Genomic DNA, 26813 nt, shown 5'->3' with positions numbered 1-26813 from the left:
TCAAAATAAATACAGGGAGGGAAATTATGGCAAATTCCATGAACTGGAGGAAGTTCTGCATTAAGACCTGCAAGTTAATACAGCACAAGCACAATGGCAGCTTTTCTTCTTGCTCAATGTACAATTTTAGTCAAAGGGAGGAATTTTTGTGGTTATAAGGTGAACAATTTTTTTTGCCAGCAATTTTAGAAGCTATTAATTGAATGCCTGTGGCTTAGAACTTTCTTTTCTCCCTCCATGAATTAAAATTTAGAATTCGTAGATGATTTTTATAATTATATAAGACAAGCAATTTTTTTTCCTAGAGAGGAGATAATAATTATGGAGGAACATGATATAGTAGTGAGTAATACAGAGAAAGTTCAACAAGAATGTCTTCAGAAATTTACAGCTTTTCAGAGATGCAACTTCCAGTCATGTTCTTTCTAATTTTTTTTTTCCGAAATGCTAAGATTAAAGGGTGTTTCAGTAAAATTGCTGATTCCAGGCAGAATAGAATGGTGTTATTAATTTTAGATTTTATAGAAAATTTGCTTTAAAATACTCTTTAGATGGTCAAATATATTTGATCATTGGGCTACATTGCAGGGCACATGGACGTCAGATGAAAAATGAGACTCTTCTCACATTTGTCAATTCAAATATAAATATGATAAATATAATATTTATATTATATATAATAATATATATTACATATAATAAATATGATAAATATAATATTTATATTATATATAATTATATATAATATATGTAATATATTATATTATATATAATATAATAATTATATATAATTTTTATATATTAATATAATATATAAAAAGTCTGAATAAGCACACACACATATATATACATATCTAATATCTACTATACATTATATAATATACATTTTATATAATATAAATATAATACAAATATAATATATAATATATAATATATAATATATAATATATAATATGTAATATATAATATATAATATATAATGTATAATGTATAATATATAATGTATAATGTATAATATATAATATGTATAATAAACGTTGGGCTCTGTGATCTTGGAAATATTTCTAAGCGTAATGATTTTATGATTTTATTAAATAGCAGTTTGGATTTTGCCCTAGCATAAACATTTAAAATTTTCTGTTTAAAAAAGAATTAAAATCTGAATTAGTCATTCTCTCAGGATAAGAAAACTGTTGATGTTAGGAAGTGAGGTTGTAATGAAGCTGTTTTGAGAAATGGTGCAATTTAAGGCATTTAGTAGGTACAGAGACATCAAACAGGAAAGAAAGAAGTGGGAACTGAGGATGAAATAATTACTGTGATGATTACATTTGAGTCCACTCTGTGTGAATGCAGATGGCTGCACGGTGGGGAGAGGAATGATTTTCGTGACTTGAACTTGTGTTATAAGACTCTGGGGGAGGCAATCTCCCACCAACATCTCTGGGTGGCTGCCTTGGGTACCAGGTTGCCATGGTGACAGATGGAGGCTTGCCCAGTTAAGCATCCTCTAAACACGGTGGTATTTTCAGTCTGGGGCTTCAAATAATCATCTTTGCTTCTTTGTTGTTTGCATTAATTGCCTGCCTGTTGGTTCTTTGAGCAGAACTGCAGGTGAGGCTGCTTAAACTGTTTGATTTCTGCTGTATGTCTCTCTATATTTATATATGGCTCTCTGTGGGGAGAAAGCTGACCTGTGCTGGAACCTGCACCCAATTTCTGTCTTCTGTGAAGTGGTGGCAAAAGTGGCTGAGCCTTATATTGCAATTCAGATCTGATTCTACTGAAATGCTCCTGGGGAGCAGGGGAAGCTGCCTCTGGGTGACAGAACACTGTGCATAGGAGCAATAACGGCATCAGTCACAGTTTTGGATGGTTTTTGCATTTCAATGCAGCTTTTTGCCTTGCTTGTGAGGAATGGGGGCAGTATCAAACATCTGCCTTTTGTTAGTGATGTGTTAGAGTGGCAGGTAAGCCAGAGGCAGTGCTGGAATGTGAAACATGTGAAGGGTTAAACTTCTCAAGAGGAGATCTTATATCATGTGTGACTGATTTTTCCAGGCTTCGCTTCACAGGTATTGTGTGTGCTCTGTTTGCAGCAATTGAGGCACTGAGAGACCACTCTGCCTCTTGCCCAGAAAAGAGGCTGTGGTTTGTGGGGTTTTCTGCTGCAAACCTCAACCTCACACCCCAATATTCACATTTTAGTGTTCATTTCCACTTTAATATGCTTTTGCTGCTGTTCCTGGTGCCTTCCCTGCCCTTGTACCACTTTGGCTCAGAGCTCTCCCTCCCAAACATCCACTTCCCTCACTGTTATTATAGTGACAGTCCAAGAGCCCATTTGGGGCCTTGGGTCCAGCTCTAGGAACAGGTGTGGAGTGATGTGGCAGTACTGTGATTCCCAATGTGCAAGGTACCAAAACCAGCAACATTCCCAGCTGGCACTTGCACTGTGATGTGGTCTCTGTCACCAGCAGCCTTTTCGTGTTCTGTGTGTGCTGAGAGACCAACTCTGGTCTTTTGCTGTGCCCTCTGACCCTCCTGGGCCTCTTCTTCTTCCATCCTTTTCCTGTTATGTGTTTGTGATGATTTCTGCAGCAAACTTGGGCCCAGAACAGAGCTGTGAAGTGGCTGAGAGGAAGGGGGGGACCAGCCCTTGAACTGATCAGGTGATGCTTGGTTTGGGAGCCCTGCAGACTGCATCTCCCAAGCCCCAAGGACACATCCCTGCCCCTGCATAGCTCAGATCTGCTGGAGGATGGGCTTGGACAGGGCAGTGAGGTGTTAATGAGCTTGATCCTTCCCTCAACACTGTTCTGGTTGTTGTTTTTGCTTCAGGAAAGAGGAAACTCCTGTCCATCTTTAACAGGTGCATGTGTGAATGTGCCAGGGGGTGGGAGAAAGGTGGCACATGCCCCAAAATGGGGAGTAAACACTGGGTAGGTGCAATCAGGTGGATGAAAGATGCAGGAGGAAAGGAGGAGGTGGTACCTGGGCTGCCAATCAGCTGCAGTTCAGTGGAATCTAGAGAGTTATCCTTTTACAAACTTCTCTGTTGGTTCAGCTCCTGGGAATGAACTGCCTTTGTTCCCAGCTGCACTGCAATGTTTATTCATTAGATTTTAATAAAGAAAGTCAAATCTCATATCCTTTAATCAGTGTTGGTAACTGAATGCTATTAATTGATTACTCAATACCTGTTAGCATGAAAAGCCAGCAGAGACCTTCAGTGACAGCAGCCTTCAGTTTATGCATTCATTCTGTAAATTATTAATAACTGCTATTGATCCTCTCCCAGCTGATGAAATATTTGTCTTTTTTGAAAAGTAACTTATTTTTTTTCTTTGACAGATAAGCCAGATTTATTTAGGAGATTTGTTGCTTATTTTTTCTCCAGGAGACAATCTCTCTTTGCAAGTTTTTTGAAGGGGTTGTCCGTGTTAACATACCATGGCTGTTTCTGTGTTATGTTCTTCCTTGGTCTCTTCAAATATTTTTGAGTGTAGTCAAGGCCACTGATCCAGCCAGATGTTTTTGCAATATAATTTCCTCAGTAGGAAGTATGGAAAGACCTTTATCAGTTTCATTACTGGTTTTCTCACAAAACACTTATGTGAAAACCCAAGATAAACAAGCCCATGAAACTAGGGAAAAAAAAAAAAAAGGCAGGAGGGTATGATGTTTTAATGGAAACATCTGCAGCTGCTTTTCAGAAAATGTCAAATTCTTCAGATAGGTCTACACTATTGTAACATTTTTCTTCTCTTTTAATTTTTTTTTAATGGGGGAAAAAAGTAGCTTAACTGCAGCACATTGCAGCAGTTTCACTACAGGGCTAGAAACAGGACTGGGTTCTCCTACCCCCAGTCCCTGAGTTGGTGACCAGAATGTTCTGTAGCCTCTCCCCAGGACTGCTATATTTTTTTCATTTTCATTTCATTCACTCCTGCCATGTTAGCTTGGGCCATCTGTTTTTGCTCTCAGTTCTTTTTGCCATTTCTTCCACGGCTGCTTTCTGCTTGGAACAATCTGTTTGGATGACAACTCAAAAACTGCATGTACTAGGACACACAGAGGGAGCTGATTGCATTCTCATGGTAACAAGGCAGGGAGCCAAAAGGAGAGATAAATTACGATGTATGAGTGTGGCTTCCAGCCTGGCCTCTTGCTGAACTTTATTCAGCACATCCTGTTGGTTCAAAAGGATGATACAACCTGCTAGAATCTAACTCTTGTCTTACTAGAAATTCACTTGCAGCCAAGGTAAGCACCTCAGTTTATTTAAATCTCAGTTTGTGTGCTGAAGTAAAAGGCAGAGATGTTCTTAGGAAGCTGAGAGGTTGTGGGCTGGGTTCCCTCCCTGTGCCCCCCTTCCAGTTCTCTTCATTCCCACACTTGCTGCAGGGCTTGACTCTGATATTTTCCACTGCAATTTGAGGATTTTTGACATCACAACTAAGAAGAGATATTGCCCCCTCTGTTTTTACTGTTCCTTCACTTGGGTGTCTCAGCTTCAAGAGTCGCAAGATGGAAATAAAATGTATTAAAAAATGGATGAGAAAAAAGCAATTTTTTGTGGTAGGCTTACCCATACTTTTAATTCTTGTTGCCACACACAGCTGCACATTCTATCTCTTGGTCGGACCACATGTTCTTCTGGAGATGAAACCTCTGACCTGACTGTGTGGGAACTTTGCTACTGTGCTCCAAAATATTCAGAACTGGAAAGAGAGACATAGAGCAAGTGTCAAGAAAACTTCATTAATTTAGAACAATCATAATAATACTTCTTCCCTTTTTGTTGTTGTTGGGGTTATATAAAAATGAAATGCTGGGGAGGGCAGCTTTCTGTTTACAAACAGTAAAGTTTGTAAGTTCTCTGCCTGGCTGGGTGACCATTGTACCAAGTGCTGCCTGATGCATCAGAATTCCTGAGCTTGCTCAGCACATGTAACATTGGACAACAACTGTTTAATTAGATGGCTTCAGTTCCTATTAATGATTATTGGGTTTTGAGGGTTTTAATTCCACCACCTCACCACTCTGGTATAGTGTTTGAATGAAAAAATCAGGATTTGGATGGACAGCTATGAGAGTATTTACATATCAAATCACAAGAGCTGTGCAGTGCATACACAGAAGTATTCCTTAATTCCTTTTCTTTTTATCCTTTAGGTCTCTCAGCAGCCAAGCTACTGACTGAGTCAGGCCTGAATGTGGTCCTGCTGGAAGCCAATGACAGAGTTGGTGGAAGAACTTTCACCGTAAGGGTAATTATCCCCAGAGCCATTTTTATACCACATATTCATATTTACAGAGTGTGCCATGTGAGGGAAAATTTCTAGAGTACCAGCAGGTGGGAAATTTCCTGATGTTGTACCAATAAGAGAAGGGAAAGACTGGTAGGATGGTGGGGACAGAATATTTCTGCGATCTTCAGGCTCTGGATTCATCCACCTGGGATGGAGAACACAATGAGCTAAGTTTCAAAATCATTTCCTGGGGAAAGACACTGCAGAAATCACTGTGGAAGAAACACACATGAGGCCAACCATGCTGTATTGAGCTGAACTGTGGCATGGCCATACAGAGTGGTGTAGGGCAGAGGAGTGTCAGGGCTGGTTGGGAAATAGAACAACTTCTGCTCTGTCTGGATATGGGACACCTCCTCTCACTCTGCCCACTAGAAATTCTTGCCTGTGCTGCTTCCTAGGGTAGTGTGTTTTAAACTGGTCATTGGTGAGATGCCTGAGTGAGCAAGAGCTGCACAAATATCTCTGACTCTCCTCTCTCTGCCTGCCAGGCTCTTTCCTCTTTTTAAGGCTGCAATGTAACAATGAGTCACCTATTCTGGTTATGAACTCCAAATTATAATCAACATGCTGGTGAGGAACTCTAAGTAATCACCACACCAGAACTCTACCAAAGCATTTGTTTTCCATGGGGAGAAGAATCTTAGCCAAAATGCCCTGGGAGTATTTAATTTAATTTGATTCTTCTGGATTGCTCTCTTAGCTTGTATGCTATTTACAAAGGGCTTATCTTTTTGGTTTTGCTTTTTTTTCCTTCCCTTTTGTGTGTGTTGTGTGTGATAAACCAGAATAAGCAAGTTAAATATGTGGACCTTGGAGGGGCTTACGTGGGGCCAACACAGAATCGTCTCCTGAGGCTCTCTAAGGAGCTGGGAATAGAGACATACAAAGTGAATGAAGTTGAGCACCTGATTCACCATGTCAAGGTAAGAGATGCTCTGAAGCTGCTGCTGTAAACATGAACATTGAAGTGATCTCCTTTCTCCTTGTTTTCCACTCTTGCTGCAGTGGAGAATACCTGTTTGAGTCTGCAGCATCTGAGTTTGTTGGTTAAAAAAAAATAGGTGTGTTGATAATGAAATCACCAACAAATTTCTGTACTAGGACAAATTATGACACACACACATCTTTATTTGTGTATTCAGTGGGTGCATCCTGTTAGCTCATGCTGTGGTTCAGGTTATATGAAGGTTCTCAATAAACTTCCTTGTTTTAACTCTGTGTTTCATTATGTGCTTAGGAAAAGCCATTGGGCAATGACTGGCAAAATATTTGTAGGTGATGTTTGATCAAAGGTTAAAGACATTCACAGTTTTTAAACTGTGACTCTTCTGTGCAGGCCAGCTCTGATATGCACTGCCCAAGGTGTCTGAAAATCCCTTTCAGAAGTCCTGGAGGTATTTCCAAGCAGGCTGAAAGTGACATTTATTATGCTGATGAAAGGAACGTGAAAGGCTGTGTCTGGTTGTGCTGATGGGGAGACTTAACATGCAGGGTAGCAAAATAGTAACTGCAAAAGGCTCTGGGAATCAGACAGCCTTGTGGAGGCAGATCTGAGCCTCCACATGGTCTGAAATAGAACAGCTATGGCAAAGCTGTCAAAAAGCCCACGTATTCTCAGTAGTCATTCTCCAAAAGAGCATCCTTTCTCCTTTCCTGATATAGACCAGTGCTGCACTTGCACAGAAGGGACACTTTCCATGTTAAACCCAAGGAAGTTAACTCTGGATTTCATTGTATGCTTAGGAAAAGCCATTGGGCAATGACTGGCAAAATATTTGTAGTTGATGTTTGATCAAAGGTTAAAGACATTGACAGTTTTTAAAACAGCAACAGAGGAAAGATGTCCTGTCATGTTTTCCATTATTTTTTCCACTCAATTGTTATAAAAAAGAAAACTGTTCTCAAAGTGATTTGCTATGGTGACTGTCTGTAATTACCATTTCTGAGGTAGAACTAATGGATACTTCCACGCTGCTCTGTTTTGTGTGCCTCTGGCATTGCTTTCAAAGCCTGATTTGCTGTTTGTTCACAGTTTTTAGCCTTCAAATCTCCCTAACAGTGACAGGAGGTCATGCCACGAGGGGAAACACTTGACATGGCCAGTCAGGATGCTCAGCTCTTCAGGGCAACCTGCTGTCCTGAAAAGCATGGTGGCATTACAAAACAGTGCCAGAAATCACTGTTTATTGGGGTTGTTCCCAGTCAAGTGTTGAGAGTCTCCAAGGAGAGAGATCCCAGCTGCTGGCTGGGCACTCCCAAGCCATGCTAAGATCCTAAAGGTTGTATGGAAACAGTTTGTAGGCTCAATTGCCTGTAGGAGTTCCTGAAGAGAGGAGGGAGAGAACTCTGTGCCAGAGCTCCCTGCTAGCCAAGCAAGAGGTAAAGAGAAGAGATAATTCCACAGTCAGCAGCACATCCTTTGCATTTTGTGATTTCATTCATTTAAAATCCTTTATTTCCATTTTTCTCCTGTGTTTATCCAATTGTGGGGAATCATTAGCGTAGTTGAAGAATTACAGTTAAATAATTGGCATGTGAGCACTATATAATAAACATATGCACTGTCTTGTGGCCAAATCTTCAGCATTTCATGTATCTTCAACACATTCCTTGCAGGTTTCTGAACCATGGGGCTTGTCCAGGGTTTCCCTGAAAATGAACAGTGCTTGTGGGCTCCTTGAAATCTGGGCAGTGCTCCCAGGTTGTATATTCAAAGCACACAGAGGGCTGTGTCCCCTGTGTGAATTTGAATTCACATGCTGACCCAAGCTTTGTGACTGTGGTCAAATGTAATTAAATTCTGGACCACAAAATTATCCGAGCCCAGAGAAGCGATGAAACCTAAAGGTTTTAATTCTTCTTTTGCTGCACAAAAATCAGGCATCACAGTGCATCTTGTAAAATCAGCCACTGTTTTTACTTATACCCAAAGGCAAAATAAAGTCTTTCATGGTTAATTAAATTCATTTTAGAGGCTTTTTAATACAAGTAATATATGCAGCTTCTTTGTACTACAAAATGAAAAGAATGCATTTTGTTGATCTCTGGGTGGGTCTCTGCTAATTAGGCTTTACCAGCTTGATTGAGTTGCGTGGTTCTTTTCTCCTTTAATCTTTTTTAATGCCAGGTTCTATTGTGAGATTATTTTTGGTCTTGCTTATATGATGTGTGATATTTTCACAGAAACTCAAAATTATGTTTCTTGCCCTAATTTTTTTTCTTTTCCCTCCACTTGTTAAGCAGCCTTTTCCATGGTCTTTGAAAAGAGATTAGTATGTTCTTTTCATTTTTTAAATACTGGTTCATCAGCCTTAGTGAGAAAATTAGTATAGCTCTGTAAGTAGTATTTGGTAGGCAAATTGCTGCCTGAACACCATTGATTTTTCAATAGCCTAACTGAAATTAGGTTCATAAATCCAGATTTAAGAAGCAAAAGCAGAACTGTCTGAGAAGTCATCATCTCCTAACAGCTCTCCCAGTGGACTGGTAGGCAGATGTAAAATCTGTAAAAATGCCCCTTAAAATGGGAATAAATTCTTAGCTGCCCAGGAGAGGATTCAGGGTCATACCTTAGATATGCACATTTGCAACTTTTGACTATTGGTGTTTATTTTCCTCATCAAAATGACAGCTTTTGTCTTTTAAAAAAACAAAGCTAAGAGCATATAGTCCCAGTAATTTTTACCATGTAACAGTCTCTGGAAAGAATGAAAAATGAAAACGTGCCAATTATTGTAGGGGTTTAATTAACAAATTTTCCTTGTTAATTCAAGCTGTACTTCACTTCTGTGGAGCCTCATTAGCCATGCCAAGTTTCTGCATTTTAAAACACAAATTTACCATATTTTCAGTTGTAACACAGGTTCATTCTCCAAGGTAACTGTGGAACTGGTTTACTCTGCAGTCCTAAATCTTTGTGAGGAAACTTTCCTTTTATCAATGGCTTGCCCAGTGAATGCTTTTACATGGTTCCTTTATCTGCTGTGGGGATGATCCACTCTTTGTCCAGCTGTGGTGCCAACTGAACATCCTCTGACCCTATTTTCTACCAGATCTTTTTATGGGATAATGCCATTGATGTTTCTTACAAAATCCATATTATTAAAAATTGGGGAAACATTTGTTCCTTCTAATCTGTGTGTTGTCTCAGGGCAGGCTGTGGATAGAGCTAACAGCTGGCTGAGGTAGCTGGCTATTTTCACAGCCTGTTGCACCTGAAATATTCCTCTTGTGGTTATAATTGAGTTGTTTCTTTAGTTGTTTTTTCATCAAAAAGGCCCCAGCACCCGTCCTGGTGGTATTTCAGGTTAAGATGCTGGGGGAACATGATGCGTCCCCTCCCCTGGTGCTGGAAATGTTCTTGACAGCAACTTGCCACCCCACCATTCCCTCAGTTAAGTTCCCTGGAGTTTCCTCATGCTCATCCCTGTGCCAGCAGCACTGGCTGGAGGTGTCCGAGTGCGTGTCATGCCCCCTTGAAGTTTGGCACCATTTTCATACAAAGATTAATAATTCACAGCTCTGGGGAGAGTGGTGATGGGAGCCCTGCCTGCAGCGCCTCATGAGGGTGAATATTTAATCCTCTGCACACAGTACTTTTAACCAGGACCCCAAATCTGCCCTGATTTTGGCCAGGTTGCCTCCTGATCTACAGTAGACTTGCAGAACTAAATTTTGCAGCCCTCTCGGGTGTCATTCATTTTCATCACTATTGTGCTTATTAAAATGCAGTTTGCAGTGGTCTTGTTCATGAATTAGAAATATGATGGTCGTGTTGCATTGGGATTTAATTAGCAGCTGGATAAGTGACTGCTGTGTCTAAAGCTGCAGAATTTAGTGGTGTTTCTTCTGTGATTTCTGTGATACATGCACTGAAGCTAAGCAATATGATTTATTTAAGCTTTTCACCTGCCTTGTCTGCAAGTCTAAGGGCAGTATCTTCTGGCATAGTCTGTACTACAAAACATACCTACTTAAATGCATTTTTGAATGACCTGATAAAAGTGCTTTCATGTTCTTTGTATATGTCAATTAGAGTGCAGTCAGAGAATGGAAAGACTGTGAGACTCAGGGGCTATCAGTTTAAATGAGGTGAAATAGCCTCTCATCTTTTGTGTTCTCTCCTTTTTGGTGACAATTTGTGAACAAGAATTTGGGGAACTGGGAAGAAGACATCTCAATGCTGAAGAAGCTGGGCATCTGCTCTCTTGAAAAGGAAGCCAAGTAAATTCAAAGGCACTTAAATTGCTGCAGGGCCTTGATAGTATCAGGTGGCTTTACTGGAACACAGATCTATGTTATTTTAACCCTTTTCTGGAGATGAGGATGGAGACATTCCTGCCACAAGATGCTGTGTCATTATCACACCCACTTGTAGCTTCAAAAGTGAGTCTGAGGTTGGTCAAGCTCAAGTTGGTGAAAGCATCTTCCAGAGCCCCAGAAGGGATATCCTACAGTCAGAGAATGAAGAGCAGCTTTTGGCAGGAATATAGGAAAAACTGGACATGTTTGGTGTCACTGGACCTGCCCTGTAAATAGACGGGCTGTCACAGACATCTTTTATGAAAAATCCTTTCCTTAGGATTTTTCCTCCTGAGAAGCTGAGAGGCCTCAGGAACAAAATGTAAACATTGATTATCTGCTGCTGTGGAATGCAACAGGTGCATCTGTGATTGGTCTCATGTGGTTGTTTCTAATTAATGGCCAATCACAGTCAGCTGGCTTGGAGTCACAAGCCATCGTTATTATTCCTTCTTTTTCTATTCTTAGCCAGCCTTCTGATGAAATCCTTTCTTCTATTCTTTTAGTATAGTTTTAATGTAATATATATAATACAATAATAAATCAGCCTTCTGGAACTTGGAGTCAGATTTTTGTCTCTTCCCTCATCCTAAGACCCCTGCAAAGATGGTCATAAGGGGCACCTTCCCTTTTCTCCATGCCAGCCAGCTAGCAGTATTTGCAAAAAGAAATTTCCTCATTAGGACTTTTTAAATTAAATTGTAGGTATTTGGATTAAAGCAGCCTAAAAGAAGCAATTATGGACAGTAAATCTGCAAAGTGATCTCTGTCAAGGGGGGCTGTAAAGCAGGGTTTTGCAAAGGGTGATTATTGATCAGGAAGATTGAATGGGAGGATGGAAGCTGTGACCTAATGGTAGCATGAGGATGAAAGCAGTAAGAAAAATGAACTGAGAATAAAGTATGCATTTCTTAATTAAATTTGAGGAGAAAAAAATCTTCCTGAGTCTCAGCTTTCCCAGACTCCACAGTCAGTTGGTGAGGAGACAAGGAAAAGGACTTGTGCTCCCACCTAGATTATTTAATTGAAGCTGCTGGGAGAAAAGCTTCATTGCATCTGGCGGTAGAGCTGATTTTTGTTTCCCTTGAGAAGCTGATTAATGTCTACAGGAAAACAGAATTAGAGAAATGTAAACTGGAGCAACTGGCTGAGCATACTGGGTTTCACATGTCTGTAAAATTTTATGTAAGCTTTCATATTTTTTAGTGACCCTAAAGTCACATTTTACATAAACCCAGTGTTCTAGTTGTGGGACAGTGTGTCTGCTCAGTTATGCTGTGGGCAGATGCTCTTTTGAAGGCTTTCTTTCAAATGAATCCCCACTTTACTTTTGTTTTCATTTATTTATGCCCCACTTATCTCCTTTTTAGAAGGGAAGGAAATTTTTTCTTAAGACTTATTCTAGAAATACTGAATAGTTTTTAAATTATTTTATCCATTTTGTTGACTGGTTAAATTGAAAGGTGTTGAAAGCCTCATACAAGCCCAGTATCAAAGAGTATCTAGAAACAAAGTCCCTATAAATATGTGCTTCAGATCCTCAAGATCCTCAATTTAATTTCTATATCACTTCAGTGGTGTTTCTCTAATTCTGCTTTCTTTCAAGTATGACAAGTATTTAACAGATTGCGTGACCAGTACAGCAGAGTAAAGATGGACTTTATTTCCATAATACAACAGAAACAACTTGTTCCCAATTAGCTCCTTTCCTTTTCAGAATGCATATTTCAAGCCACTGTGTCTGGCTCTGCAACACTTAAAATGGAATTAGTTTTCTTAATGAAATTCCCAAGACGTGTTGGCATCCACAGCTGATGAACTCAAATTAAATATTGAAAGATATTTGGATGAAATTTTGGCATGTTTTAATGTTCTAGCTTTGCACCATCAGTTATAAGGATTTTTCTGCTGCAATTAAATTTTCTAACCTATAGATTTTGTTATCTTTAGAATATCTGTCAGTATAGTAACCAGCTGAGCATTTGAGATCCTGAACAGTTTCAAAATAAAGGGAGCTTAATTGAAGGTCAGCTCTGTTACAGTTTCTAAGTAGGTTGTAAAATCCCTCTCATTTTGGTCCAGCTACTTGCCATTTTTTAATTGAGAATTATGATTATGCAAGAGGCTTAGTCTCAAAAATGTCTTGTTAGGCGTTATGAATTAAAAAAAATAAGCCCAACCAACCAACAAACCCCCTAAAACCAAAAAACACGTACACACCCAAAAAACAACAAACACACGCACCCCAAAAAGCCCCCCTCAAAAAAACCAGACAAAAATTATACTTTTCCATAAGGCAGCAGAGGAGAAGCAGCATCTGAGACAGGTACAGAGTTACAGCCTGAAGTGGTGCTTTTCTGTTTCTGATTTTCCTTGTCACAGCTTGGGGTTTTACGTTTCCTGAGCTTTGTATGAATGTCATTACTGGGATTTTAATCTGAGAAAATGGAATGTGTGTGCTGCACCAGAGCTGTGAATCAGCAGAGGGCACTACGTGCCAATAAACCTGTCTGGCTGTGAATTAACATGCAGAGTGACAGTCTTGCTGAAGTGAGCCTCAGTTAGTCCAAGGTTTAGATGGTTTAGCTGAGGGAATATTTGTGCTCAGTGAGAGCTGACTTTATTTATAAGGTGTTTATACTGTGCTATGAAAAATGCATGGATCGTTGTCACTAGGGGCTTCATTTCACAGTGCTGCATCTCACTCTGGCACTGCCTGGGTGCATAATGTTTAGGGGAGCCTGCAGTTGTCTTGGGTCTGCAAAAGCAGATTTTCTCCTGAGAATCCCACTCTGCGTTAAGGCACTGATATTTCCTGGCAGTCCTTTCCCATTTGCTCACTGTCACCTTCACAGGAGAAGGCACGTGAGATATGGTCCCTGTGCCTCCCTAAGTGCTGGGGCTGATATTCAAGGGGCTGCTGATATTCAGTTGTCATGTTGTGGGGTTTTTCCCTCTGTAATAACCCATTCCTTAAGCCAGCTATTTGAGCTGAAACAGACCTGGTGTACAAAGAAATCTTATTTCTGTATAAAGAAATCTTATTTCTGCACGACTTACACGGGTCCATCATAACTCAGGCAAATCTTGATTGACGTGAAACAGATGGCTGAGGAAAATCTACTGAGAATTGTAAAGTTTGTGACAAACACTGGGTTTCTCATTTCCCTGCTGGTTTATTTCTGGGACAGCTGGGTTGCAAGAGTTTCCTCCCTTTAGTTTCATCTTCTTCAGTGAGCTTTAGCCCCCACTGCAGCAAGAGCCTTTGTGAGCAGCAAGTGATCCATGCAATGGCAGTGCTGATGCTGCTGTTGTGGGTTTTTTTTGAGCATTGCAAGTGGCATCACGAAACCATTTCTAAAATTTTATATGCAAATTAAAAAAGGGCAAGAAATACTTCTGAGCATCATAGAACTGGTGTTGAAATACCGTGTCAAATGATTGGAAATGGTGGTTATTGTTGACGGTTTTATGCAGCTCTGATTTGGGTATAAAAATATTTGAAAAGGAAATGTTTTGTGCATCTTGGGGCATGCAAGTGCCTTGTTATTCTTTAGAGATTACACACCACCAGGAGGCACAGAGAATGCTTTTCCCAGCAAATAAGCAAATTTTGCCTAATTATCAAAAAGGTTTTTGTGTTTGCAAAAATGCAAATTCAGCATGAGTGAAGCTGAAATGTTTTGGTTTGTTGGTAACTACTCAGAGCCATCTGTAGTCTTTCTTTGCTGCTGCTAATTTTGCCTCTGTGTAGAGCTTAGTCTGGCAGTCTCTTCTCAAACAAAATTCTGATTGACAGCTCCTGGAGTTCTGTTTGGGCAAGAAATAAGGATCAGGCCTTAGGAGATGACTTAGGAGCTCTTGAAAATAACTTTCACAAGAAACTCGCTAACTTTGATGGCTGTTTTTATTTTTTTTCAGGTAAGAGTTTGTGTTCTTTGTGAGACTTCCACCCCAGATTCCTACACATGAGACATAGCCAAGGTTTTGCTTTTGGCAGTTCAAATGCAGTGAAATAGAAGAACAGTAAAACAAATATGGTTTGTGTGTCTCTCAGCCTGCGCTCATCAGGAAGCACTGCAGGGAATTCATAAGACTTGAGTTCACTCAGAGGGGATAACTGGGTTAGGGTTGCCTCTGGCAGATCAGGAAGCTCAGAACAAAATCAATAATTAGAATAACCCTTTCTGATGCTGTCCTGGTTTTCTTGAGCACAGCAGTATGCTTGTTTCATAACCTATATTTGGGAAATAGCAGGTACTTGAAACCACACTGATAAGCTCTGGCTTTGGAATACTTGCAGGATGCTGACACTAGTGAAGGCTCCAGAGTGCAGAAGTCACAGTAAAACTGATTTTTTGAGGTCATAGGTCAGTTATGGAATTTTAATGTGCCCCAAATATCTATAAGATCATTTCCAACTTGGTTCAGATGTTATCACGTGGGACAGGAAGGCACTTGGTCTGAGAGGTTTTGCTCTTCTCTCACAGCCCTTTGGCAGCCAAGTTTGAATTGATGTGTGCCCCAGTGAAAGTTGATTCCATGTGAAGAGATTCCATGGTAATACCCAGATGTTCATGCTAGAACCAAATGCCTCTGATGAAGCAAACTTTTTCTGTTCATCTCCATCTACAGGGACATATTTTCCTGATTCCAGATTTTATTTTCCTGATTCCAATATTTTCACACAGTTGAGTACAAAAAATGTGGAAATGCACATTTTTTTCATGCTGAATGAAAAACAAAAATAAAGACAACCCTCTGTTTTCTGGGTGAACATGTGCCATAATGTCCATCCTTAGATTGGAAGTGCTGGGTTTCCAACCTTGGTGCATCTAACACATGAAGTGACTGGAGATCTTCTCTGACTGTAACAAAAATTCTGATTGAAAACTTCAAAAAGTTTGATTTTGGCATTGTAAAAACAATAATTTATCCTCCAGAGCACTGCAGAATTAAATTGTTTCCTTGTAGCTACTTCTTGTCCATTTACCAAAGAATTAAATCCTTCCCTCTACATTTTGCTTTCTTCCTCACTTTCATTGCCTTGGTGTTTTTGACAAGGATTCCATTAGGGTCTTTTGTCCATGAAGACTAGGTGAAAAACAGTTTCTTCTTCACTTTCTCTGACCTGTTTGGGAGTTTTGTAAACTAATTTTTTCTTTTTCATTGGTTTGATTTTTTTTATTATTGGTTGAGTATCCTTTTTTTTTTTAATTGAAAGTCCTCAAAGTTATTAGCCAGCATTTTTCAAAGTTACATCTCATTTTGTTATTTCTAGACCAAGTTTTGAGTGTTTCAGGATCCCTTTGTGCCCTTTTACTGTATCTTCTGGTGCTTGCAGACACCTGCAGATTTGAATAATGTGCTCTCTGTCCCATTTTTCACAGTATTAATAAAGAGCCTAAATCAAATCAGGCCTGACAATTCTTTAAATAAGTGGTCTTTGGATACTTCTCTTCAAAAAGACACTGTTGTAGTTGTTGTTACCTGGTTATAAATATTAAATCTTGCTGCAGTATGATTTTGTTAAGCCAGTGTAAATACTTATTTAATGATGGATTGGTGTGGCAGTGCATCAAATATCTATTAAAAGTTAGTACTTCTACTGTTTGATATTCATGCTCATACAGTCCACACTTAAATACATAATATAAATTTTGAAACATCAGCTGTGGCATTCAATATGGCCTTTATTATTTATCTGTCTATGGACTCCATAATGCATTGTGAAAAAACAAGTACCCAGATAATGCTGGTGAGCCTTTCTTTGTGAATTTTTAAATTAGGCTGCTATTAGGCTGCCATCCATTTGGTCAGACAGGGAAATCCCATGTAAATAAAACAGCTCTACAAATTACCCATTGTCTTCCACTCTTAATTAAGCTAGGCTTTCTGAACAAGTAGTAATGGAGATTTAGATACAAAAAAATCTGACTATTACATATGTAATGGTGTAATTAGGACATTGGGATTGGTCACACTGTCCCACTCTGTCATTTACAGCTAGGGGTCTTGGGCTAGAAGAATAAGTCTGCTCAGTAAATGCTGCATTTTCTGCAGTGCTGGTAATTTTTAGGTTAGCTGAGATTTTTTTTTCCCCCCAGGAAGATCTCTGAGCTATGATTTAGTGTATAATAACACCACATCTACTTTTGTCTGATTTTGAAAAACAAAAAACCAAACTGCTAAATGCAATTAACAGTTAAGTGTTTTCATGAACAATTAGAAGGGGAAAATAAGTAAAATAAATAAGTAAAATAAATAAGTAAAATAAATAAATATACATATATATGTGTGTATATGTAACTCCTTCTCAGTAGTGAATAGCCAATTTTTCAACTCAGTCAAACCATGTTGTTTCGTCTCATTTTTTGGACTGATATTAGTGACTCTAATGCAGTTTGGTTGCCCAGAGGTGCTGAATGTGAAGTTTTGAAGGTAAATTATCAGTTCTGCACTGGCTTGATGAAGTCTGACTTGCTAATTCAGCTGTGTATCACACCAAATTGCACATGCAGAAGAACAGGAATGACAGAATAATCCCCCAGAGCTGGTTTCCAGGATCTTGTTCAGGTAACCTTTGAGTGTCTCTGAGGATGGAAGACACCACAGCTTCTCTGGGCAATCAGTGCCAGTGCTCAGGCTCCTTCATGGTGAACAAACATTTCCTGATGTTCAGAAGGAGCCTCCTGTGTTTTTGTCCTGTGTCCTGCACACACAGACAGTGACCCATCAGAAGCTGCCACATGGATTGATTAAATTTGTGCTTTTTGTGAACACTTAACCTTTTGGTGCTTCTTCCCACGCGTGGAGCCCATGATTATGGTTGTCTTTTGGGGTTTTAAACGATGTTTTTGTTTGTTTTTCATCCTTTAGGGTAAATCTTACACCTTTAAAGGCCCATTCCCTCCTATGTGGAATCCCTTGGCCTACCTGGACTACAACAACCTATGGAGGACCATGGATGAGATGGGAAAGGAGGTATGGCATGAGCATTGCAGCTGAATCAGCTCAGCTTGCCTCCCTGAGGGGCAGAGGGAAGGCATTGGGGTGCAGACAGGCAGAGCTGCTCTGCCTTGGGCAAACACAGGGCTGCCAAGAGCAGCCACACCTTTTGATGGCCAGAGCACAACTGAGAGTGGCCTCCTGGCAAACTCTTCTGAATCCTGTGCTGCTGAGCCTGTCTGCACACGTCCCTTCATTTTTCTGGCTATGGGAATGTCAGAGTTTATGCCTGTGATTGATTTTTACCACTTTTCCTGATGATTTGGTAAGTGATATTTTAAGAAGCTCGCAGAACTCAAACATTTGCCCTTTTCTACCATGAAATTCAACCTGTGTAGAATTCATTCTTGTCTTGTTCTAGTTTTTTACCAGTTTTCCATTGACTGAGCTACAAAATTTGAGAAGAGGTTGCTCTTACTTGTCTGGATAAATGTGAGAGATATGGAATGACTTAGAGACATTTCTTAACTCAAAATCTGTTCTCTATTTTTCAATCTAAAAAAAACCCCCAAAATGTTAAAACAAGCGAACAAAAAACCCCCTCCCCCAAAAACCTTCTCTGTTCAGTGTTACCTGCCAGAAATTTGTAGGCTGAATTAACATTTTAAGACAAGATTATTTGTATTTCTTTGGTACTCATTCACTTGCTGATAAATGCTTTTCTTTATGTCTCCCTCCTTAGATTCCCAGTGAAGCTCCATGGAAGGCTCCACGTGCAGAAGAATGGGACAAAATGACTATGCAAGATTTCATAGATAAAGTATGCTGGACAAAGTAAGAAACTTTTTAATGTGAATTATAGTGGCTTATAGTAATATACTTTAGAGCTAAATAACCATTACTGCTTTAAAAACAGATATAGCTATCGCTAAAATGCAGCACTTTTAAAGAAAAGAGTGAGAAAGTTCTGTAATAATGGACCATGACACCTGTCAGCACAATCAGTAGATTCTCTTGCATTTCCCTAACTTTTAAGACAAAAATATAAATAAAATATATTTGAGGATTTTTTCTGAAGAGATGGATAGTACCCTAATCTGTTATGTGCACTTTCCTGCTCTTTACTGTGTGTTCAGCCTTTCAGAGAAAAGTGTTATGGTTACAGCAGGTTTTTGAATCAAACTCTTGATGGAACAACACACATTTATTCTGTGCTGGACCAGCTGATTTTACCAAAGTGCTGTAAAGATAACATTTGTCTTTCAGTGGCACTAAATCACTTTAGAACTCATCATTCTATTGTTCAGCTGTTGCACTATAGGGAAACTGAAAATACTTCCTCTTTTTATGTATACATCAAAGCAATTTTTCTTTACTTGCCATTCAACAGCAGTTTGATTGTTTTTCTTCTCACTGAAGGGAAAGAAAAAAGCCCCATTAATCCTGGTTGCTGAAGAGCAGATTGATTTCTACAGCAACATCCTCAGAGTTGCTGAGTATCCAACACGTGGCTGCCATGAGCTGGAGCTTGGTGAAGAAACCTGTCAGTGCCCACTGGGGCTGGTGCTGTCGCTGACATTTTTATGGGACATTTTTCTGGCTTCAGGCAGCCTCTAGAGAGAAACATGGCCTTTGCTGTTCATGTTGGGCGTGTTGGAGTGAGTCCTGATGAGGCCACAAAGATGATCTGAGGGCTGGAGCACCTCTGCTGTGTAGATGGGCTGAGAGGATTGCTCAGCCTGGAGAAGAAAAGGCTCCAGAGAGACTATAGGGCACCTTCCAGTGCCTAAAGGGGCTACAGGAGAGCTAGAGTGGGACTGTGAACAAGGACATTACTAATACGACAAGGGATTCTGGCTTTACACTGAGAGAGGGCAGGGTTAAATTTGATATTTGGAATTATTTTTTTACCACGAGGGTGATAAAGCATGGCACATGTTGCCCTGACAAGCTGTGGGTGCCCCATCCGTGGAAATGCCCAAGGGCACACTGGAAGCCACCTGCTCTATGGAAGGTGTCTCTGCCCATGACAGGGAGGTTGGAGCTGGAAGTGATAAAGGACACTTTAAGTTCTTCCACCATTCCATAGTTCTGTGATTGTTAATGGAAAACAGGCTGTTGTCCAAAAACTTGCAATCTTCTGGTTCATGGTTTTGCTTTCACAAGAGTGACAATTGCACAGAGGCATATAGAAACCCTTTCTCATTTGTGCCATGGTCCATATTGAGTAAAACCAAATGGAAATGTGTGCTGACAGCTGTGCTGGCCCTCTGAGCCTTGGACAGGGTGAGGAGCTGTGCAAGTGAGCAAAGCATCACTCACTGGTGCTCACTCAACATCCTCACATAGCTCATGTGACTGCAGTCATGCTTTTCCCAGCTCTGATGGAATAAGAGTTGACATTTTACCTGAATATTGGCATAAGCTGAAGATGCTTTTCAGATTTTATATGTGCATCTTGGCTTGATTTGCTCTGTTTGTTCAAGATTGAGGTAGCAGGCAGCAGAAATGTCCCACCCTGGAAGGTAATGATCCAGAAGGGCAATCTTTTACTCTTTCCTCTTGACTAACAGACTTTACAGGTTTGCTTTTGGCTAGAGCTGCCTGCTGGAAATATCTTAAGTGCTCTTGGTTGAAATCATACTGTCATTTCTAGATAAAACATCAGGAACTGAAAAGCAGTGGGAGAAGGTGGCAGAATCTGGTAGAGGGTAACCACCATGTAATAGCATCTGCTTATAAAATATTAATAAATACATGCACACTAGGCAAAATATCTCATAGGTTTGATAGTATTTTACAGTATGTTATACAAATGAAAAACTTATACAATTTCTGTATTATTTTTGGCTGTTAAGAATGAATTCGCAATGCACCCATATTTCAGAAAATGGTCCGCCTTTGTACTTGAGTGGGACTTTGCATTTTTAGAAAGGAAAGAAGATTCCTTTTTCTGTATAGATATAGAGCTCTTTAAAACAGTATGTTAGTTACCTTTTTTTTTTTTTTTTTTTTTTTTTTAAGTTTGAAGCCTAAAAAAAAGAAAGAAGCAACCAGAATTGGATTCTGTACTGTACTGGTTTTGATGCCTTGCATATGAAGTCTCTATAGAATCTCCATCCCTGTCACTTACAATGCAGTTAAAGTGAGCATCTCCTGGTCCTGTCCATGTCTCTTTCAACTTCTTCTCAGAGTGAAGGCAGAGGGAAGCATTTATTTATAGCAGGAAGAGTATTTTCCTGAGTCTTAATTAATCCTCTGTCTTAGTGCACCCCAAATTCTTGTACAGGCTCATACAGTAATTTACAGTAGAGCTGCTATGAAAGAACAGGTTACAGGACATAAAGCAGTGATTCCTTTTCAGACACAGGTCAATTTTCTGTTTCTGTGTTCATTGCCACTGGATACCAGGACACTTTAAAATACTGAATTGAGCTACCAAAAGTATCCTTTCCTTTTTCTCAACAGACTCTGGCATGAATGCTGTCACTTCTGCTATGGCTTCCTACTTCCATTTCTTTCCTTGTGTTCCAGCCACAAAACTCTCCCTGAGCAGAGGATTGGGCAGTGAATGGATGCTGACTAATCCACAGATGTTAGGCAATTAGCTTAGAAAATACCTCTAACTTTTTTTATGGTGGGTTTTGAATAATCTCTGTGCTGTGTTCTTCAGGGGACAGGCATCCAGCAGGGGCAGAGAGACATGCAGATCTGGTTTGTAACCCAGAACTGGGGACAGGGTGGTTTTGGAGTCCAGTGAAGACAGGAGGGGCTTGCTGTGCTTAATCCTGAGGCTAGGATGACGGGCTGACTTTGCACTAGTAGCACAAAGTGATATAATCTTGGGCTTTGTCTCTCAATTTCCTAATTTTTCTAGAATACAGGAGTGTTTCACTAATATTTTTTTGCAGGATTACTTGAAAAATGTTGCATGAAAGGAATTGATAACTCCTTACTTCTGCTGAAATTAAGGAATCCTTTGCCCCCACGGTGAAAGAAAAGGCTGCCAAAGAGGGGCTCCTGCCTACTCAAGAACAATCTTGTCAGCATTATTCTGTTTTAAAATTAACTAGCTTTCTTGTCTTCGTTGCAGAGCTGCCAAGAGTTTTGCAACTCTGTTTGTGAATGTGGATGTCACTTCTGAGCCCCACGAGGTCTCTGCCCTTTGGTTTTTGTGGTATGTGAAGCAGTGTGGGGGCACAGCACGGATTTTCTCCACGACCAACGGGGGCCAGGTTGGTACTGTCAGCCATCACCTCCTGCGGCTCTGGGCAGGCCCTGGTTTAATTTCATTTTTTGCTGGTTTATTTTAGTCCAGAAGCATCCATGACTTTTGAGCAAGTAGCACACTGATAACTAGTTTTGTTCATTTACTCTTGAATCTGGATCTTGCAAAACTAGTGTTGGAGATTGCTCCCTACTGATGGCATTGCCCCCAGGGATCAGGAGATTTGTATCTGGCTCTTTTTTTGGATAAAGATTAAAGCATTTACTCTGCTTATCCTCATTGAAAAGAGAAGATTTTACTATGCTTATTTCTGTCACAATGCTGGAACCATCCTTAGCACTGCAGAAGCATTTAATGGAGATGGCAATGTCAGCTGCAAGTTAACACTAAAATTATAGCCCAGAGCTGGGTTCCTAAGAAACAAATTTCCAAGCATTAACACCATTAAGATTTTAAGATCAGTCTAAAGAAAATGAACACCCCTAAATATGGTATTGCTTTGAAATGTTTGCAATCTGGTACATTAGAGCTGCTTCTGCATTTGAGGAAAGTAAAGACACTGTTAATGGTCTTCTACTTGAGAAGTGCAAATTTCACTAATTGTATTAGAAATGGGTATATTTTTAGAAATGCTAATTATTTAATCATAAATAAAAATGCAAATACATTAACCATATTAAAATGCATAAATATGCATAGATAAGCAATTACTGTAGGTAATTTAAGTTAAATATGTTTAATTAAATATTATTTGAATTCCGTACTATGTAAGAGATTATTTGAATTTAAGTTGGGTTGAATTACATAGTACAGCATACATTTTTTATGTGAGCTATGTGACTTCTTATACCTTGTTATCTATTATGAAGATCAGGTTTCCTGTTTCTGATACACAGAGCTCTGCAGGGATGAGTGAGCTTAGAGAAAGGTTTGAAGGTTTAAGCACTTTTCAGAAGTCTTGCTGATTCACACAGACCTGTAGAATCTTATTGGAGACCACATTTGGTGAAGGGATTTTCTTCCAAAGTTACTATTACTTTTAGTTTTGACTAGAGTTCAAATGGTGGTCAAATAGGGGAAGGATTTGAGAAGCTGAAGGAAAGAGAAAGTAAAATGGGTGCACTTCCAGAGACAGCAAAAATTCCCTAAAATGTTTCGATAGCAATGGAAGAAGTGGGGTTGTTTTGGATGCTGAGAGCAATGCTTGTCGTGATCCATGCTCCAGAATCACTGCTCTGCTGAGCTGCTGTATTTGTGTTTCAGGAGAGGAAAACATTCTGTGTTGCAGGAGAGTAAATTCTGTGTTTCAGGAGAGGAAAAACTGCAAAAATTCCCAAAAATGTTTTGATAACAATGGAAGAAGTTGTTTTGAATGCTGAGAGCAATGCTTGCCATGATCCGCGCTCCACAAGCACTGCTCTGCTGAGCTGTTTGTCTGTGTTTCAGGAGAGGAAGTTTGTTGGGGGCTCTGGGCAGATCAGTGAGAAGATGATGGAGCGCCTGGGCGGGCGGGTGAGGCTGCGCAAGCCCGTGGTGCGCATCGACCAGTCCGGGGATGGCGTCATCGTGGAGACCCTGGACCATGAGCTGTATGAGGTGATGCCATGTTGTCACCATCTGTCCTTGCCGAGGGGTTTCGTGATGGTTCATGAATTCATCTCAGAGTGCAAAAAACCGACGCGGCACAGGGGGTTTGCAGTATTAATCAAAAACCAATGTGCCTTTATTGAATGACCACAGCAAAATGTATTGGGGAGGAACTGGGGGAAAAGGGAAGAATAAGGAAAAGAGGGAGGAAGAGAAAGGAAGGTATAGAGCTACCAAACTTAGAAATGGTGAAATCCTTTGATGTCCAGCCAACGGAGTTCACCAGGTCACATCCAGGGAGATCTCAAGGTTCCAGTCCATTCGAGCTCCTGTTATACTCCTTTTTTAAGGGAGAAGGGGATGAATCTTGAAACCAAATCAAAGGTGGTCTATTGTATTTTCTGGGGAAAAATGGTATTTGAAGAAGGGTACACATAGTCCATGTTCTCAGCAGCGGGTGAGAACCATTGTCATCTTGGTTCACTGCTCACACCTGCAACATCCACCTTGCTTTGGTCAGCTTGCCTCCCCCACACACCTCTCCCAGGTTGGGGGTTTCAGTCCCAGTCCTTGGAAGGAGCAGAGGGGCCTTTTCACATGGGGGTTTCATGTCTCAGTCCTTGATGGAGAGGCTTCTTCCATCTCTGTCTGTCACGATGGTTGTAAGACAGGTGAGGGGTCTTCTGTGGGGACCAACCAAAACCTCAGGAGAAGTCCAGCCAGGCTGAGAGGTGGGAAAAATTCCAGGGCTGTGGTTGCAAAAGGGCAAAGTGCCCCTTTTTTCCTTTCACCAGGTTCAGTGTAGCATACAGCAAACACACCTGTGAACAATAGCTTAGAAATGTCAGAAGCTGTGCTCAGGCCTCAGGGTCCTTGGCAAGCAGGGCCAGAATTTCAGACAGGGTCCTTTTTCTTCAGTGGTCCCCAATCTCTGTCCCTTTCATGACAGTTGTGAGGCAGATGAGGGAAACTTCAGACAGAGACTTACACATGTCCACTAAGAAGTCATTAGTGGTGGCTACAAAACCTTTAGCTTTTCCTTTTTGACTTCTCCAAAGTACAAAAATACAGCAGAGATTTAAGTGGCTATGACAGAAAGTCACACGTTCTCATTGTCCTGAAGTAGCAGCAGTTAACAGAGCTTTAAAGTGCTGCCTAAAAGCAAAGTGTGGGTTCAGAGTGGCATCTCTTTGTGTTCAGGTACTTTCTGAATTAGAGGGTGATTGTAAGGTGTAAAATGCAATTTAGCAACAAACTTTCAGTGAAAAACACTGCAAGCTTTGCTTTCAAGTCGTAACAGAGGAGTCCAGATGGATGGGAGACTGGTGGACTCATGGAGCACAGTGCCTTCTTTTAAACACCAGGCGAAGGGCAGCTGCCCATCATTTGAACATATAGCTGTTTATGTAATGCTTGCTTGTTATTTAATGAGCAACATTTTGTGAGGGGTTAGTTTTGCAATTCTTATGCTAAATGCCAAAATTGCTCCACAAGATACACCCTGCAGCCTCCCCAGATGTCCTCCAAGACCATTAGGGCAGTACACCTGGGCTGAAGTAGGGGAGTATTGTATTTGCTAGGAATGTCCTGACAAAGGCAGGAATGATGAATCTGACTCCATGTTCTCAGAGGCTAATTTATTACTTTATAATAAATAAATATATATTTAAGTATTTATATAGATAGTATATATTTTTATATATTTATTGTACACAATATATATTTTATATTTTATACATATTATATTCTTTAATATATATAATTTTTAATATATAATAATATATATTAAAGAATAAAATATATTAGGAATATATAATATTCTAATGTATATTAAAGAATACTATACTATACTAAAGAGTACAGAAAGGATACTTACTGAATGCTAAAAAGATAATAATGAAAACTCGTGACTCTTTCCAGAGTCCCCACACAGGTTGGCCCTGGTTGGCCAAAGAGTCAGAACAACTCACACCAGAATCCAATCAAACAATCACCTGTGGGTAAACAATCTCCAAACACATTCCGCATGAGCACAACACAGGAGAAGCAAGTGAGATAAGAATTGTTTTCCTTTTCTCTGAGGCCTCTCAACCTCCCAGGAGAAAAACCCTGGGCAAAGGAATTTTTTCAGAGATGTGAATGCCACAGGGGAGAAGGTATTTGGCTTATGGATATTTTCTTTTCCAGGCCAAATACGTGATCAGTGCCATTCCCCCAGCTCTCTGTTTGAAGATTCATTTCAACCCACCTTTGCCCCCAATGAGGAACCAGCTCATCAACAGAATCCCCATGGGCTCAGTCATCAAGTGCATCGTGTACTACAAGGAAACTTTCTGGAGGAAGAAGGGTATTGCATTTTAATGGAAAGTAATAGTAGTGACAGAGAGAGGGATGAGAGTACTTGGCAACAGAACAGACTCTTTGATCAGAGCATGCTAAACCTTAGAAGGAGACTTCATATTTTTCTATGCCTTTTTTGCCTTCCCCTGTGAGACAAACGTGAGAGTTTGGATGGGAGGAGAGGATGGGCAAGGGAATGAGAAAAGGAGATACTCATGAAGGGAGAATTCATTCCTGCCTTGGTTGTTCTGTGGTCCTCTCCCTGAGTGGCACCTGGGTATGGGATGAGCCCCTCTCACTTGTGCAGGGTTGTGAAGGTACAAGTGATGTGTAATGGAAGGGCCTGCAAAAATGCTGCTTTCTGGATGGGCTGGTCAGCATTAACTGAAGGTGGCTTCCCACAGACATCCCCAGCAGGGCCAGTCATCCTGGGCTCCTCTGACATGCTGAATGCTTCCATCATGACTCCTCCTTTGGAATTCACTGAATCCAAGGCAAACTGCAATGCAGTAACACTCACTTCTCATTAATGGCTGTAATGAATCTGTTCGCCTGCAAATATCACTCGCCCCCCACCTTTGTTAATTAAATTGAGGGTTCTGGATCCTGACATGTTCTGGCTGTTAGTTTGGGATGGATAAGCAGGAGGTGACTGAGTATTTTACAACTTCTTGGAAGCTCCTATGTTTTGATTCATGGCTGCTTTTCCACCTTGTTCTTGCCAGGGTATTGTGGTACCATGATCATTGAAGATGAGGAAGCTGCAATTGGTCTAACACTTGATGACACTAAGCCTGATGGAAGTTTTCCTGCCATAATAGGGTAAGGAACAAGGAAAGTGTCCTTTCTAATTAATGCTTTTTTTTTTGTCATAGAGGCAACAAGTGGAAAACCTGATACTTTTGAAAGAAAATACTTAAAAATATTTAAAAGTTGAGTTTCTCAGTGCATGGTGATGTTCTGTGATTGTTTTACTTCAATTTTTTTTTCTATGATTTTATTTCTAATTTAAAAAATTAATTTCTACTTAACTTTCTGCTTTTTATCATTGTAATCTCTTGCCTTTGTAAGTGTCAAATTACAAACTTGGA

General features: G+C 40.1%; 1 protein-coding gene across 1 annotated transcript in view; it reads left to right on the top strand.

Moving 5' to 3' along the window:
* LOC131080475 (amine oxidase [flavin-containing] B-like) overlaps positions 1–26813 on the top strand; it is a 54138-nt gene that overhangs the window by 13155 nt on the left and 14170 nt on the right. The window contains exons 2-9 of the mRNA XM_058018753.1: positions 5179–5273; positions 6104–6241; positions 17499–17603; positions 18310–18401; positions 21661–21802; positions 23242–23391; positions 25570–25729; positions 26448–26544. Coding sequence (XP_057874736.1) covers positions 5179–5273; positions 6104–6241; positions 17499–17603; positions 18310–18401; positions 21661–21802; positions 23242–23391; positions 25570–25729; positions 26448–26544 — 979 coding nt within the window. The remainder of the gene's footprint in view (positions 1–5178; positions 5274–6103; positions 6242–17498; positions 17604–18309; positions 18402–21660; positions 21803–23241; positions 23392–25569; positions 25730–26447; positions 26545–26813) is intronic.

This window comes from Melospiza georgiana, chromosome 2, assembly GCF_028018845.1.
Source record: "Melospiza georgiana isolate bMelGeo1 chromosome 2, bMelGeo1.pri, whole genome shotgun sequence".
NCBI lineage: Eukaryota > Metazoa > Chordata > Aves > Passeriformes > Passerellidae > Melospiza > Melospiza georgiana.
This window is presented reverse-complemented; position numbering and strand designations above follow the sequence as displayed.